Here is a 14,093-nt window from a genome sequence, read left to right on the forward strand (position 1 = left end):
CATCAGTGAAGGATAATTTGTTACTGTGGGAGGCTAGAATTTACAGAATGCATTGCCAGTGTGGTGCGGCTTATATAGGTCAGACTGTGCACGCCGTGAAACGATACTACGATGAACACAAATGCTGCACTCGTATTTTCAACCGTGTGAGTCTGCTATTGCCGAATACTGTTTCTCCACAGCTTGGACATTAGATGGTGTACGATAAAGCAATAAATTTGGGCACAGAGACATCTTTGTGGGATGCTATTATTGAAGAATCCGTGGAAATTCACGCAGTGGAAAATCTGATGAACCGTGATAGTGATAGTGGCTACCAGGTGGAGCACTTTTGTCTACAGAAATTGATCTAATCGTAAATGTTAGAGTACGCCAACCGCTGTGACGAAAGAGTGGAGTAGTGCCAGAATTCCACCACCGAGGATGGTGCCCACTGGATAGTGTGGTCACTCCCCCACCACATCTTGACACGTGTGAAATACTTATAGCGTGCTAATAAATTGCAGAATGCACAATGTCTTTGTCAGTCTTTGATGGCTCACCTGAGAATCACTGGGATGTGCTCAGTCGAAAAAGTGTGGAGTGTAGTAAACAACCACCAGCTGCCAGCCCAAAATTCCGCTGAACGTACAATTTGCTTGGAAGATTTTAAAATTTACAGAAAGCGCTTGTTTCAAAGGCCAAGGAAGCTTAGTGTGTAATATAGGCTGTGACCAGGCACTGTAAGTTTTCTACAGCTATTAATCAGTTAATTTATGATGAGATGTATGAGACTGAAAAAGTTTTGAATTGATCAGAATGGAAAAAAAGATTGAAATCGACAGTTTTTTTTAATGGTATTTGTTTACAGAGAAATGTGATAGACTTGTATTCATCAATTTGATTTGCAGCTCCTTGTGTTGGCCGTGTTTGCAGTTAAAATTGTTGGATGTGAGAGCCGCCAGTCTGACTGGGCTGGGACACACAACAAACCGCAGTCACTCTGTGTTATGGTGAAGTGAAAAGTGTTTTACGACGTTGTTTGTGGAAAATACTTGTTACAGTTGCGTGTGCATCACAACACCTCAGCATTATGTGGAGAATGGAATTGCTTGCCACACGAAAACATGACAAGCTACCTGTAGTAATTAACACACGAGTGATCTGGAAAATTCATTCACACCAAATGTAAAGAATAAATAAAAATGAAAACCCACTGATGATGGCACAGTGGTGCCGAAACATGTTTGGGTACTGAGAAAAATCGGTGTTTTGCATAACTGGCGGACCTCACATCTGACAATTGTGATAGACTTAGTAAACAATATTGTTTATTTCCTCTGGAGGCATTCTGAGAAACAAGTTTACAGTTGTAATGGTTTAAGTCTTACCTTGGCCATTACTAGAATTTTTATGTCTAGGACAGCATTTTGTTAACACAGCATAGGTAATACACAGTTTTAGTATATTGTATAATATAGCAGGACAGATAAAAAAATCTACTCCCAAGCAACAGCAGGAGACAACACATACAAAAACATTTAAGGAAGTATGCAAGCTTCAGGAGACAGGGGCACCTTCTTCTGGCAGAAGGGTTAAAGGGGAAGGAAGAAGGGTGGAAGAAAAGGGCTGTCAAGATTTAGGAAATGGGGAGAGCTGTGGAAAAGTTGCCCAGATCTCCAGCTCACAGGAGACCTACCGGGCTGGATGAGAAGAAAAGACTGACTGTTAGGGACTGCACTGGGCAATATTTGAAAACCTGATACCTTCCTCTTACTTCCCCCTCAACCGTTGTGCAAGGAAGAGGAGCAATTGGTTCCGAAAGCTCTGCAGTTACATTTAACTTTTGTGTGTGCGTTTTCCCCTGTCACCACTTGGTGAGTTGATTATTTATCCATTCATTTATATTATATTTTCAAAAATTGATTATCTTTGTTTATTTAAATTGCACAATAAAGCTCTTTCTCACAGATTCAGTTCACTACCTCTTTATCAGTTATCAGATCTGCCTACCTAATTTTCAGCATTCTTCTGCAGCAATACAGTTCAAAAGCTTCAGTTGTGTTCTCTTGTGTGTCGTTTATTGTCCATATTTCATTTCATATAAGGACACACTATCTCAGAAGAAAGATTAAGGAAAGGCAAACCTACGCTTCTAGCATTTGTAGACTTAGAGAAAGCTTTTGACAATGTTGACTGGAATACTCACTTTCAAATTCTGAAGGTGGCAGGGATAAAACACAGAGAGCGAAAGGCTATTTACAATTTGTACAGAAACCATATGGCAGTTATATGAGTCGAGGGGCAGGAAAGGGAAGCAGTGGTTGGGAAGGGAGTGAGACAGGTTTGTAGCCTCTCCCCTATGTTATTCAATCTGTATAGTCAGCAAGCAGGAAAGGAAACTAAAGAAAAGTTTGGAGTAGGTATTAAAATCCATGGAGAAGAAATAAAAACTTTGAGGTTCACCGATGACATTGTAATTCCGTCAGAGACAGCAAAGGACCTGGAAGAGCAGTTGAATGGAATGGACAGTGTGTTGAAAGGAGGATATAAGATGAACATCAACAAACGCAAAACGAGGATAATGGAATGTAGTCGAATTAAGTCGGGTGATGCTGAGGGAATTAGATTACGAAATTAGACACTCGAAGTAGTAGATGAGTTTCGCTATTTGGGGAGCAAATTAACTGATGATGGTCGAAGTAGAGAGGATATAAAATGTAGACTGGGAATGGCAAGGAAAGCGTTTCTGAAGAAGAAACATTTCTTAACATCGAGTATAGACTTAAGTGTCAGGAAGTCGTTTCTGAAAGTATTTGTATGGAGTGTAGCCATGTATGGAAGTGAAACATGGACGATAAATGGTTTGGACAAGAAGAGAATAGAAGCTTTCGAAATTTGGTGCTACAGAAGAATGCTGAAGATTAGGTGGGTAGAGCACATAACTAATGAGGAGGTATTGAATAGAATTGGGGAGAAGAGGAGTTTGTGGCACAACTTGAGAAGATGAAGGGTTCGGCTGGTAGGACATGTTCTGAGGCATCAATGGATCACAAATTTAGCATTGGAGGGCAACGTGGAGGGTAAAAATAGTAGAGGGAGACCAAGAGATGAATACACTAAGCAGATTCAGAAGGATGTAGGCTGCAGTAGGTACTGGGAGATGAAGAAGCTTGCACAGGATAGAGTAGCATGGAGAGCCGCACCAAACCAGTCTCAGGACTGAAGACAACAACAACAACAACGAGGACCCACTCCACACAAATAGTTTCAGAGAGTAACATGAAATGTGTATTCTACACAAACATCTTTCTCTTTTTCAGGAAAGCTTTTCGTGCTGCCGATAGTCTACATTTTACATTGCCTTTGCTTATGCCCTTTAATGTTGCCTTGCTGTCTAAAAAGGAAAACTCATCTACTGCTTTTAAGTGTCACAGCATTAATTGTACCCAACTTAATCAGACTGTACGCCATTACACTGTAAGTGAGAACCTTCCCAGTCCCTCAAACCCTCATTCTTTCATGTTTGATAGTCACAGTGCCCCACGTGTGTGCAGCTTAGATTATTTCTCAACCACTACACAATCGGGATAAATCAAAGTAGCCTGTCAGGTTATATTCAACTAATCACTTTGTGAACACAGGAGTCATACATAACTAGGAATTGCAATACTTTAGTAATGTCTTTAACTAAGACTAAAATTAAATTTATTATAGTAAAACAGCATTGTCTAAACTATAGATGAGCAACGAATTCAATAAGGGGATGTTACACGTGTCCAACAAATACTGTTATCGGGACTTCTCGGGAGGAGAAAGGCGATGCTGTCGGGACGACGAGTGACATCGCTGTGCGTTCCCACAGCACCGCGCTTGTTACAGTATTGGATTTTGTGCTTTTTTGTCTTTTTAATCTGCAGTTTACTATCCGGTTTTTTTGGTGTGACACTTGGGGAAGCTTCATGAAGAGGACTGGGACTCCCCCCCCCTTGGGAATTAACCCCCCCCCCCTCTCCTACACACACACACACACACACACACACACACACACACACACACACACACACACTCTTCCATTAGACACCAAAGAATGGAAGTGCAAAAAGAGTTAAGTTTTACGATAACCGAACAAAGAATAGTATACACAGCATAAATAGATGAAACTGTTTGTATTATAAACAAAAAAAAAACCTCTCCTTTTTAAAAGTGAAACATTCAGATTTTTGAAGGAGAAAAATACAGTTCTTAACATTAAGGAAAACAAAGGATACGATGAAAATGTGCTATTCGATCCCTCTCACCACTATTTGTGAGTGTCTATATTTTGTCAGAGATATAAGTGTCAATGTTTTGAAATGTTTAGACAACCTTTAACCACTCTTTAAGTTCTCGGCAGTGTGGACAAGTTACCACACTACGTTTACTGAGAACAGTCGTTAATAAATTCTACTATTTTATTTTCATTTGCGACAACTGACATTTTTCGAAGGCTACAGCTGTGTCAGTAACACTTTAAGTAACGAAACGCTCCACCAGTCTGACGTGCCGTGCCTCCCTTCAGCGCCGACATGACGAGCGTGGGCCGCCTGCCGAGGGGCCCGTGGCGCGGGGGCGGGCGGACGGCGGCGTGGCTGTGCGGCACGCTGGTGGTGGGCGCGCTCACCTACATGTGGCACGGCGCGCACGTGCACATCGGAGAGCTGCGCGAGGCCGCCAGCAAGTGCATGCAGCACCAGGAGGTGCTCGCCGCGCAGATGGAAGGTACGTGCCGGCTGCGAGGAGACTTCGCCGGAAGAGCCAACCGACACTTACTAACTGTTCCCTCTAAAATTGGGAATTGAGCACTGTTTTCTACTACGGGGTGTTCAAAAAGTCTCTCCGCAGTGCCGTACGATTGTTAGCAGCGTGTGCCGAATATCGCAGTGAATATACCAAAATGAAACTTGGTGAATTAAAAGTTATTAATTTAGTGAATATTCATTTTTACTTACAAATTTTCACATGAATGTTGGGAGAGTCCACTGGAAGGGAAGTAACCTAGACAGGCAAACAATTGTACACCACGCGTGGGTAACAATTATACGGCACTGCAGAGAGATTTTGTCGACATTCCGTATATTTGCTCCTTAATGGAATGTGCTATAAAAATGTCTATATTTTTCTAGACCTACATCTCAGTTCATGGAATCTCTACTAGAAATAAAAATAATTTATATAATCTATGCCTGAAGTGTGGACCACCGCATTGAACTTTTTCCAAGCATCACTGTTTCTCTTGTAGAGCAAAAATTGTAATTGTATACAGGGCTATTACAAATGATTGAAGCGATTTCATAAATTCACTGTAGCTCCATTCATTGACATATGGTCACGACACACTACACATATGTAGAAAAACTCATAAAGTTTTGTTCGGCTGAAGCTGCACTTAAGGTTTCTGCTGCCAGAGCGCTCGAGAGCGCAGTGAGACAAAATGGCGACAGGAGCCGAGAAAGCTTATGTCGTGCTTGAAATGCACTCGCATCAGGCAGTCATAACAGTGCAACGACACTTCAGGACAAAGTTCAACAAAGATCCACCAACTGCTAACTATATCGGCGATGGTATGCGCAGTTTAAAGCTTCTGAATGCCTCTGTAAGGGGAAATCAACGGGTCGGCCTGCAATGAGCGAAGAAACGGTTGAACGCGTGCGGGCAAGTTTTACACGTAGCCCGCAGAAGTCGACGAATAAAGCAAGCATGGAGCTAAAAGTACCACAGCCGACGGTTTGGAAAATCTTACGGAAAAGGCTAAAGCAGAAGCCTTACCATTTACAATTGCTACAAGCCCCGACACTCGATGACAAAGTCAAACGCTTTGAATTTTCGGCACGGTTGCAATAGCTCATGGAAGAGGATGCGTTCAGTGCAAAACTTGTTTTCAGTGATGAAGCAACATTTTTTCTTAATGGTGAAGTGAACGGACATAATGTGCGAATCTAGGCGGTAGAGAATCCTCACGCATTCGTGCAGCAAATTTGCAATTCACCAAAAGTTAACGTGTTTTGTGTAATCTCACAGTTTAAAGTTTACGACCCCTTTTTCTTCTGCGAAAAAAAAAAAACGTTACAGGGCACGTGTATCTGGACATGCTGGAAAATTGAGTCATGCCACAACTGGAGACCGACAGTGCAGACTTCCATCTTTCAACAGGATGGTGCTCCACCGCACTTCCATCATGATGTTCGGCATTTCTTAAACAGGAGATTGGAAAACCGATGGATCGGTCGTGGTGGAGATCACGATCAGCAATTCAGGTCATGGCCTCCACGCTCTCCCGACTTAACCCCATGCGATTTCTTTCTGTGGGGTTATGTGAAAGATTCAGCGTTTAAACCTCCTCTACCAAGAAACGTGCCAGAACTGCGAGCTCGCATCAATGATGCTTTCGAACTCATTGATGGAGACATGCTGCGCCGAGTGTGGGAGGAACTTGATTACCGGCTTGATGTCTGCCGAATCACTAAAGGGGCACATATCGAACATTTTGAATGCCGAAAAAAAACTTTTTGAGTTTTTGTATGTGTGTGCAAAGCATTGTGAAAATACCTCAAATAATAAAGTTGTTGTAGAGCTGTGAAATCGCTTTCCATTCAAAATCAACACAGTAATTTTACTCCTCATCCCAGATTTTGATGAAACATGGCACAGAGGTAACAAACATATGGATAGCCTGCCCGGTTAGCTGTGCAGTGTAATGCACTGCTTTGCGGGCGGGAAGCTGTGTGCCGGCCAGTCTGTGGATGGTTTTAAAGGTGGTTTTCCATCTGCCTTGGCGAAAACAGGTCAGTTCCCCTTATTCCACCTCAGTTACACTATGTTGGCGGTTGCTGTGCAAACACTTTCTCCACCTACGCATACACTATAATTACAATACCACGCAAACATTGGGGTTACACTTGTCTGGTGTGAGATGTTTCCGGGGGTAGGGAGGGGGGGGGGGTGTCCACTGGGGGCTGACCTGCACAATAATCCTGGGTTTGGTGTTGGGTGGTGGTGGTGGAGTGAATGGACTGCTTAGCCTGTTGTGGGTTTGTGAACCACTGATGGCGACGGCGGGAGCGAAGCCTCTCTGTTGTTTCTAGGTCCCCAGTTCCATACAATACAACATTGGGTAAATTAAAAAAGCCCAATTTTATTCAAATCCGTTGACCCATTTTGAAAGTTTGGCAGTGTTAAATTGTGAAAAATCGCCAACAAACACTACACCATTATAAATTCAAATTGCTGCTGCAGCTCTTATAATTAAGCATAAATGATAGGAGAGGTGTTACTTTGCAGCATTTTCCATGAGCTTTCCTGTGATGTAGAACACACTATGAGTCTGAGATGATTTTTTAAATTTAAATCGAAATGTACATTTTTAATTTCTCAAAAGATGTGTCTTGAAAAATTTCAAAAAATTATTTATGATGCATCTCATTATTGTTCATGTATTCCCTATGTATGGAAATAGAACTGTAATCGGCTCACACATTTATAAAATTTCAAAAATTCACATTTCACTAAGAAAATGACATTTTTGTAAAATTTATATAGTTAAGCAGAAATATTCGTAATATTATTCTTAATATGTGTTCCAAAAGTCACTAGCAAAACCTGATTTAAACAGTCTTTGTTTTAAGATTGAACTTCTAGTTAAATGCTCCTTTTGTTTTTGAACTTCTTGTTCAATACTCTTTTGTTTTTAAAGTTTCATCCTCCAGACTCTGATATATTCAACCTGTTGGTGTTACTGGGTTTGCCTTTCAAAGAATACCATTTACAGATAACCACAAAATATCTGATTTTATAGGATTTGCGTAAGACACTGATGGGTCAGCTGGGTGAAGGAAAGTAACTTTAACTTCATCAAGATCTTTGTCTTTTGTTAAAAAATAAGCTAATCAGACTTTCTTGCCATAGACAATGGTAACATATGCATGAATGTCTTTCAAAGCCAGTCTTTTGGGAGATTTTGTAACTGTTTCAACAGTAGATTCTGTTGCATCTGAAAAAGTTTTTACCAGTATTTTGGCTCTGACTCCAGCTGCCACAGACTGAGGTCATGTATGTTTGAGTTGCGTTTATTTTTGACAAATGTCTTGTCGGGCGAAAGTTATCTCTCTGACTGTCTTTTTGTTGTGCCTTTCTGCAACTTGGCATTTCCACTATATTGTGAATAGCAACTATACTTTTCATTATACTGTTACCAATATTTTGATGTCCTTGAGGCAGTCGCTACAAAAGCATGTAACTTTTGTGCCTCTTTTATGGAAACAGGTTGACTAAAGCACTCATCCAGAAATCTGTCTGTCTGTGTTGAAAATATACAGGTGTAATGTTTTTAACTGCCCAATGAAAAAGCTGAGTATGAGTTTGCCTCTGCAGATTTGATTTTGTTTCTAGTCTCTTAACAGTGCCACTGACACCATCACAAGGTCCTTTCCTGTGAGCAAAATATTTTTCGTGTAAGAATAAGTTTACAAAATTCTTTTCATTCTTCTAGTGGGCTGCACTGCCATCTGGAAAGTTATATATCTTGTATATATCAGTCTGAAATTTCATCTTTAAAAACTGAGTTAGCTGTTTTTGTAAACAGTAGAATGCTGTGGTGTTATGCTTTAGACAGTTAGAAATTATGATGTAACTGAAGTGCTATGTTTGGTTCTCTCCTTTGTAATACTCTACAAAAGGTCCCACTTTGCAAGATCACTTGACCAACAATAACTCTGGGCCTCATGTAGGATCACAAAAGTGTTGTTCTCGGAGAAGTCCCATATAACAACACATTCACCGTCATTCGAGTTTGCCTTGATTTCATTAGAGTGTAGTCAGTTTTTCAGAAAACAATTCAGTGATCTCTGATGAGGTGTTAGCCTTTATTTCTAATTTTCATCTTTCTACTGAAACAGACTGCCTAAAAGTGATATTTTCAACCATGTTATCCTCAAACACAATTTGGTTTGTCCTTTTTATTGGGTCACTTCCTGTGCAAGAACTACAGTTTCCCATAATGCAGTCAAATTATGCTGGGTTGCACAGCACTTTTGCAAAAGTATTCATAAGGGATGGATAAGATATCACGCTTAGTGTTTTCTATCATTAGTTTGACATTTTGATGGAGAGTGCAAACATGTACTGAGTGTAGTCTACCATGATCAGCTAAAATGCAGTGTTTTTGGTGCAGTTCTGCAAGTTCAGAAAACCCACTCATCATTGCTAAAAATTTAGCTTTGAAACTATTATATGCTTTTCTTAAATTGCATAAAATAAATCTTTTTAGATATTACTGTTCTGTCTCCATCTTCCCCATCCACAGCTACACAGTCTTTCTTCCTTGGCATTACTCTGCTCATTTCATCATCTTCATAAAAATAATTATGCACTGTTTGCACAACTTCTTGTGAAAAGTTCTTTTCCAGTTTTTAATCAGGACTTTCTAATATGCCTCTTTCATTCAAAGCCTTTTTGTCTGGCATACTGTGTATTTGGGAGCATTAAATTCATGCATTCCTGTCAGTCCAAGATTCAAGCAAACAAGTTAATAGCATTACTTTCTTTCTCCTACTACTTCAACAAAAACTAGCTTCCAGGTTACCTATTACAGACTATTCCATTGACTCTCATTTGTTTTCTGAGGAATCCTCTGTATTGGCAAATAATTGTTTTTTTTAAGTGCTAACTCAATGGTTTTTAATTATATGGTGGAATACTGCTTTGTCTTAAGATTTGTACTATGTACAAGAGACTCTACTAGTTGCTGAAGAGGTGTATTGTCACCAGAAATACTGAATGTGGAGAAATGTAGTTTGTCTCATCATTGTCTGAAGATTTTTTACAATCATACTTTTCTTGAATATTTTTCAATGAACTAATCTTCTTCCTAGAATCATCACAAATTTTTGATATCTTTGGGATATCAGGAAACATATCACACATCCAACCAGGCAAATTTCTTAGTCTATTCATGTTTTTCACTGAATCATTCTACTTTTCTTTTAAAGGACAGCAACATTGTAGTGTCCAATATCTTTCTTCCTGATCCATTGTATAATACAGCATCCAATTAAAATTTATAAATGTTTCTGTACACAACACTAAGAAAATGTACTGAAATAGTCAGTAACGATTTAGATAATAATTTTATTCACTAACCAGCACCTTACAAATATTAACAATGCTTGTGTCACCACATTAATCACTAACAGCGCCCACATCCAGACAGCCACTAAACCAGCATGAAGACTTGGAGGTTTAAAGCAGCTGAGCTGAATGATAGCACCACCCAGGCTCACTGTTACAGGTGGCTTGACTCTGTCGTAGCAGGGCCTCTGGAGCTACAGTAATAGCAGATAGCTACGTGTGATTGTTATACTTAACAATTGGGATTTCTGTCCCAGTTTGTTCTTCTCACATATAGTAGTCAGATCTTAATAATTACAGTTACAGATTGCAATTGTATTAAAAAAACTTAGTTTTACTACTACTGATAAAATAATCACTCGTCACAGTCACTAGCGACATTTTATAAACATATTACAAATAAATTTACACAAAAGTGTAACTTCATTAGCTGGTAAATTATGTATATGTCCACTTAAACCTACAATTTTTTTTAAAAAGAAGTTACTTTTTAGTGAAATGTGAATTTTTGAAGTTTTATAAATGTGTGAACCCATTGCAGTCCCACTTTCATACTTAGGGAATTAGTGAACAATAATGTGAAGCAATATATATATATTTTGGAAAATTTTTGAAGATGCACTTTCTGAGAAATTAAAAATTTAAATTTTCATGCAAATTAAAAAAAAAATTAATCTTGTAAGTTCCTGACAGATTAAAACTGTGTGCCGGACTGAGACTCGAACTCGGGACCATTGCCTTTCACAGGTAATTTTCGTTCTGAAAATTCATCTTGATCCCATATTGTGTTGTGTATCACAGGAATGTGCATGGAAAATTCTGCAAAATGACACGTCTCCCAACATTTTATCTTAATTAGGAGAGTTGCTAAAGCAGTTTGAAATTATGGTGGTGTAGTGTTTTTTTTATGTTTGACAACTTCACACTGCCATATTTTCAAAATGGGTCAATGGATTTGAATAAAATTGGGTATTTCTCTTAATTGATATGTAGGCTTGCTTTGTGCCAAGTTTCATCAAAATCTGAGATGGTGAGTTAAAATTCATGTTAGAAGTGTGTTGATTTGACATGGTACTGGCCACCATATTTTCTGAATTGTGCAGCTGGGGACACTCCTTGCACTATATCCTGCGTTCCTGTAAACTCTTTATCTCAACCTTCATTAGCCATTGTCCTTACCCATATAGCCCGTTCCCTGTTCCAGTTCCTGTTCCACCACTACACAGCCCTCTATTCCACCAACGCATACACAGCCTTATTACTTCTCTCCTTTTCCACTGACCCCCCCCCCCCCCCCCTCCTTGTGCCCTTCAGCTAACCTCCCTACTGCACCTAGCTGCCATACCCTCTCACCCTGTATGCTCCTGTGAGAAACAGTTGCCCCTTGCCCCGACCCTGCTATCATCCACATCTCCCTGCCGCAGCCTCCTCCTTACCCCCACCACCTGATTGCTTCTCTCATCAAACAACGCTGCTCGCAGTCTGGCCCCAGCAACCAGAGACTGTAGTCGTGTGTGTGTGTGAGTCGTGTTTGCATATGTGTCGTCTATTTTTGATTAGGGTCTTGTTGGGTGAAAGCTCACTTCCTTACAGTCTTTTTGTTGTGCCTATCTGTGACTCAACATCTCCACTATATGCTGAGTAGCAACTACCCTTTTCAGAATATTATCTATCCATCTATCTTATCAATATGAGGGAGGAAGTAGCAGTTCTGAAAGGTAGGCATAGTTTATTTTGTACATCTAGATGTGTGTTGGCAGTGCTTGAAATTTTGCTATTGGAAGCTAAGCCCTTCTGATTACTTGTAACTACATAATTGTGCACTGTATAACCAATCCCTCCATGAGCAGCACAGAGGGAGTTTATGCTGAAGACTGCAATTCCTCCTAGCACAGATGAAGAGGAGAGTAATTCATTGCTGTACAGCCAGGCCCAGTGTTTATGCAAATGACCTCGTTGTCTCCCTCAGGTCTGCTGTTCACCAAGATCTTCGTGTCCACCAGTGAATTAATTGCTTATGCACAAATGGTTCTGTACATCAAATGCTACAACAGTAGTGAGAAATTTCAAGTGTAATCTTACATTTTTGTGATGTATACTCTGATGAGAATTAAAACTAGGAGAAAACACTTTATAGAGCTCCATAAACATTTCTGTCGTGCAGTTAATGTCGCCATAAATCTCGTAGGGAACATAATTTGACATTAAACAGTTAGTTCCACTCAGTATTGTGTTTCAGAATGATACACAAACTGATCAAAAGTTCCCGGACACCCCAGTGTGATGCGGAATTGACTACTAGATGGCTGAATACGGGCGACTCGTCAGTGTAAGACTCTCTCTTCCCCGTACGGGCCTCGGAGGCCCGACAGTACCGATCGGTCGCCGTCACCCTCGGCCCGCAGCCGTCCCCGGATACGGATACGGAGGGACGTGTGGTCGGCACACCGCTCTCGGGGCCGTTTTTCTGCTACTTCTCAGTCGAGTAAGCTCCTCAGTTTGCTTCCCGAGAGCCGAGTGCACCCCACTCGCCGACTGTGCACGGCAGACGGGGTGGTACCCACCCGGGCATGCCACCACGGCGAGGCAGTCGGCCTGCCATTATAAAAAGAGTAACAGATTCTTCAGGAGCATTTCACCATTCTGAATCTATCTGAATCAGCTGCCGGTGATGTCGTCATGAAGTAGAAATGGGAAGGAACAGCCGTAGCTTAACAGAGGCCGGGCAGACCCCACGTTGACAGACGAGGTTTGGCGAGCAGTACGGAGAGTGGTTATAAAAAAATCACAGTGGAGGGGGTCACTTGAGAATTCCACTGCTGCCAACAGTCCAGCTAGCACGGAGTGTTTGTAGGTAGTTCAAAAGAATAGGGTACAGTGGTCGAGCATCATTCCGTAAGCCACACACATTTGTAGTCCGTGTTAACTACACATAAGGTGGTATAAACAGTGACAGCTGTGGGCTGTGGATAACTGGAAGTGAGCCCGACGGAAGTGTCTGGGTTTGATAAATTTGTGGAGAATATTACGTGCCATTGTGCGCGCACGCGTATGTGCATATTCATATTGTTCCTAATGTAACATTTTCTTAACCACAATAAGGGGGTGGGAGGGGGGAAAAAAAGTCCCTCGTGCACTTGCACACAATATGAACATGTTTTACAGCATTCTATACTGCGTACAGTAGAGGAACAGTCCAGAAGCGGTAACATCAGCACGGCAGTGCACTCTGTCTTAAATCATCATCTGTGGGCCTACGGTTGCTCGACAAAAACATTTCTGAAGTGGACTAATCTCCACAGAGTCCTGGCCCTTACAGTGACTCAAATCGTCGACTTTGCTCCACACCCCACCATCCGACATCACTTCCTTCTCTGGTTTTGGCTCTTGAAGGAGGATGGGAAATCCCTCCACAGACTACGGACTTGAAACAGCTCACTGAAAGTGGTCACAGCATAGTTCAAACTGTCACAAAAATGAATGTTGACCACACCTCGCATTTTACACTAGGTGATCGAAAGTATCCGGACACCTGGCTGAAAATGACTTTTCGTGGCACCCTCCACCAGTAATGCTGGAATTCAATATGATTTTGGCCTGCCCTTATCCTTGATGACAGCTTCCACTCTCGCAAGCATATGTTTGATCAGGTGCTGGAAGGTTATTTAGGGAATGGCAGCCCATTCTTCACGGAGTGCTGCACTGAAGAGAGATATCGATGTCGGTCGGTGAGGCCTGGCAGAAAGTCGGCGAAACATCTGAAAGATGTTCTATAGCATTCAGGTGAGGACTCTGTGCAGACCAGTCCATTACAGGGATGTTATTGTCGTGTAACCATTCCGTCACATGCCGTGCATTATGAACAGGTGCTAGATTGTGTTGAAATATGCAGTCACTATCCCTGAATTGATCTTCAACAGTGGGAAGCAAGAGGGTGCTTAAAACATCAC

The 14,093-nt window shown here is 41.1% G+C and overlaps 1 protein-coding gene across 7 annotated transcripts in view; it reads left to right on the forward strand.

Annotated features, from left to right (window-relative positions):
- Positions 1–14,093, forward strand: part of LOC126295263 (Golgi integral membrane protein 4-like) — a 128,735-nt gene that overhangs the window by 24,310 nt on the left and 90,332 nt on the right. For 6 of the 7 annotated variants that reach the window (XM_049987674.1, XM_049987677.1, XM_049987678.1 and 3 more), the window contains exon 3: positions 4,541–4,740. In XM_049987674.1, coding sequence (XP_049843631.1) covers positions 4,548–4,740 — 193 coding nt within the window. In that variant the 5' untranslated portion in view covers positions 4,541–4,547. Of the gene's footprint in view, positions 1–4,515; positions 4,741–14,093 lie in introns of all 7 variants that reach the window. The other variant, XM_049987675.1, reaches the window with a different exon arrangement.

The sequence above is a fragment of the Schistocerca gregaria genome, chromosome 11 (genome assembly GCF_023897955.1).
Source record: "Schistocerca gregaria isolate iqSchGreg1 chromosome 11, iqSchGreg1.2, whole genome shotgun sequence".
Classification (NCBI taxonomy): domain Eukaryota; kingdom Metazoa; phylum Arthropoda; class Insecta; order Orthoptera; family Acrididae; genus Schistocerca; species Schistocerca gregaria.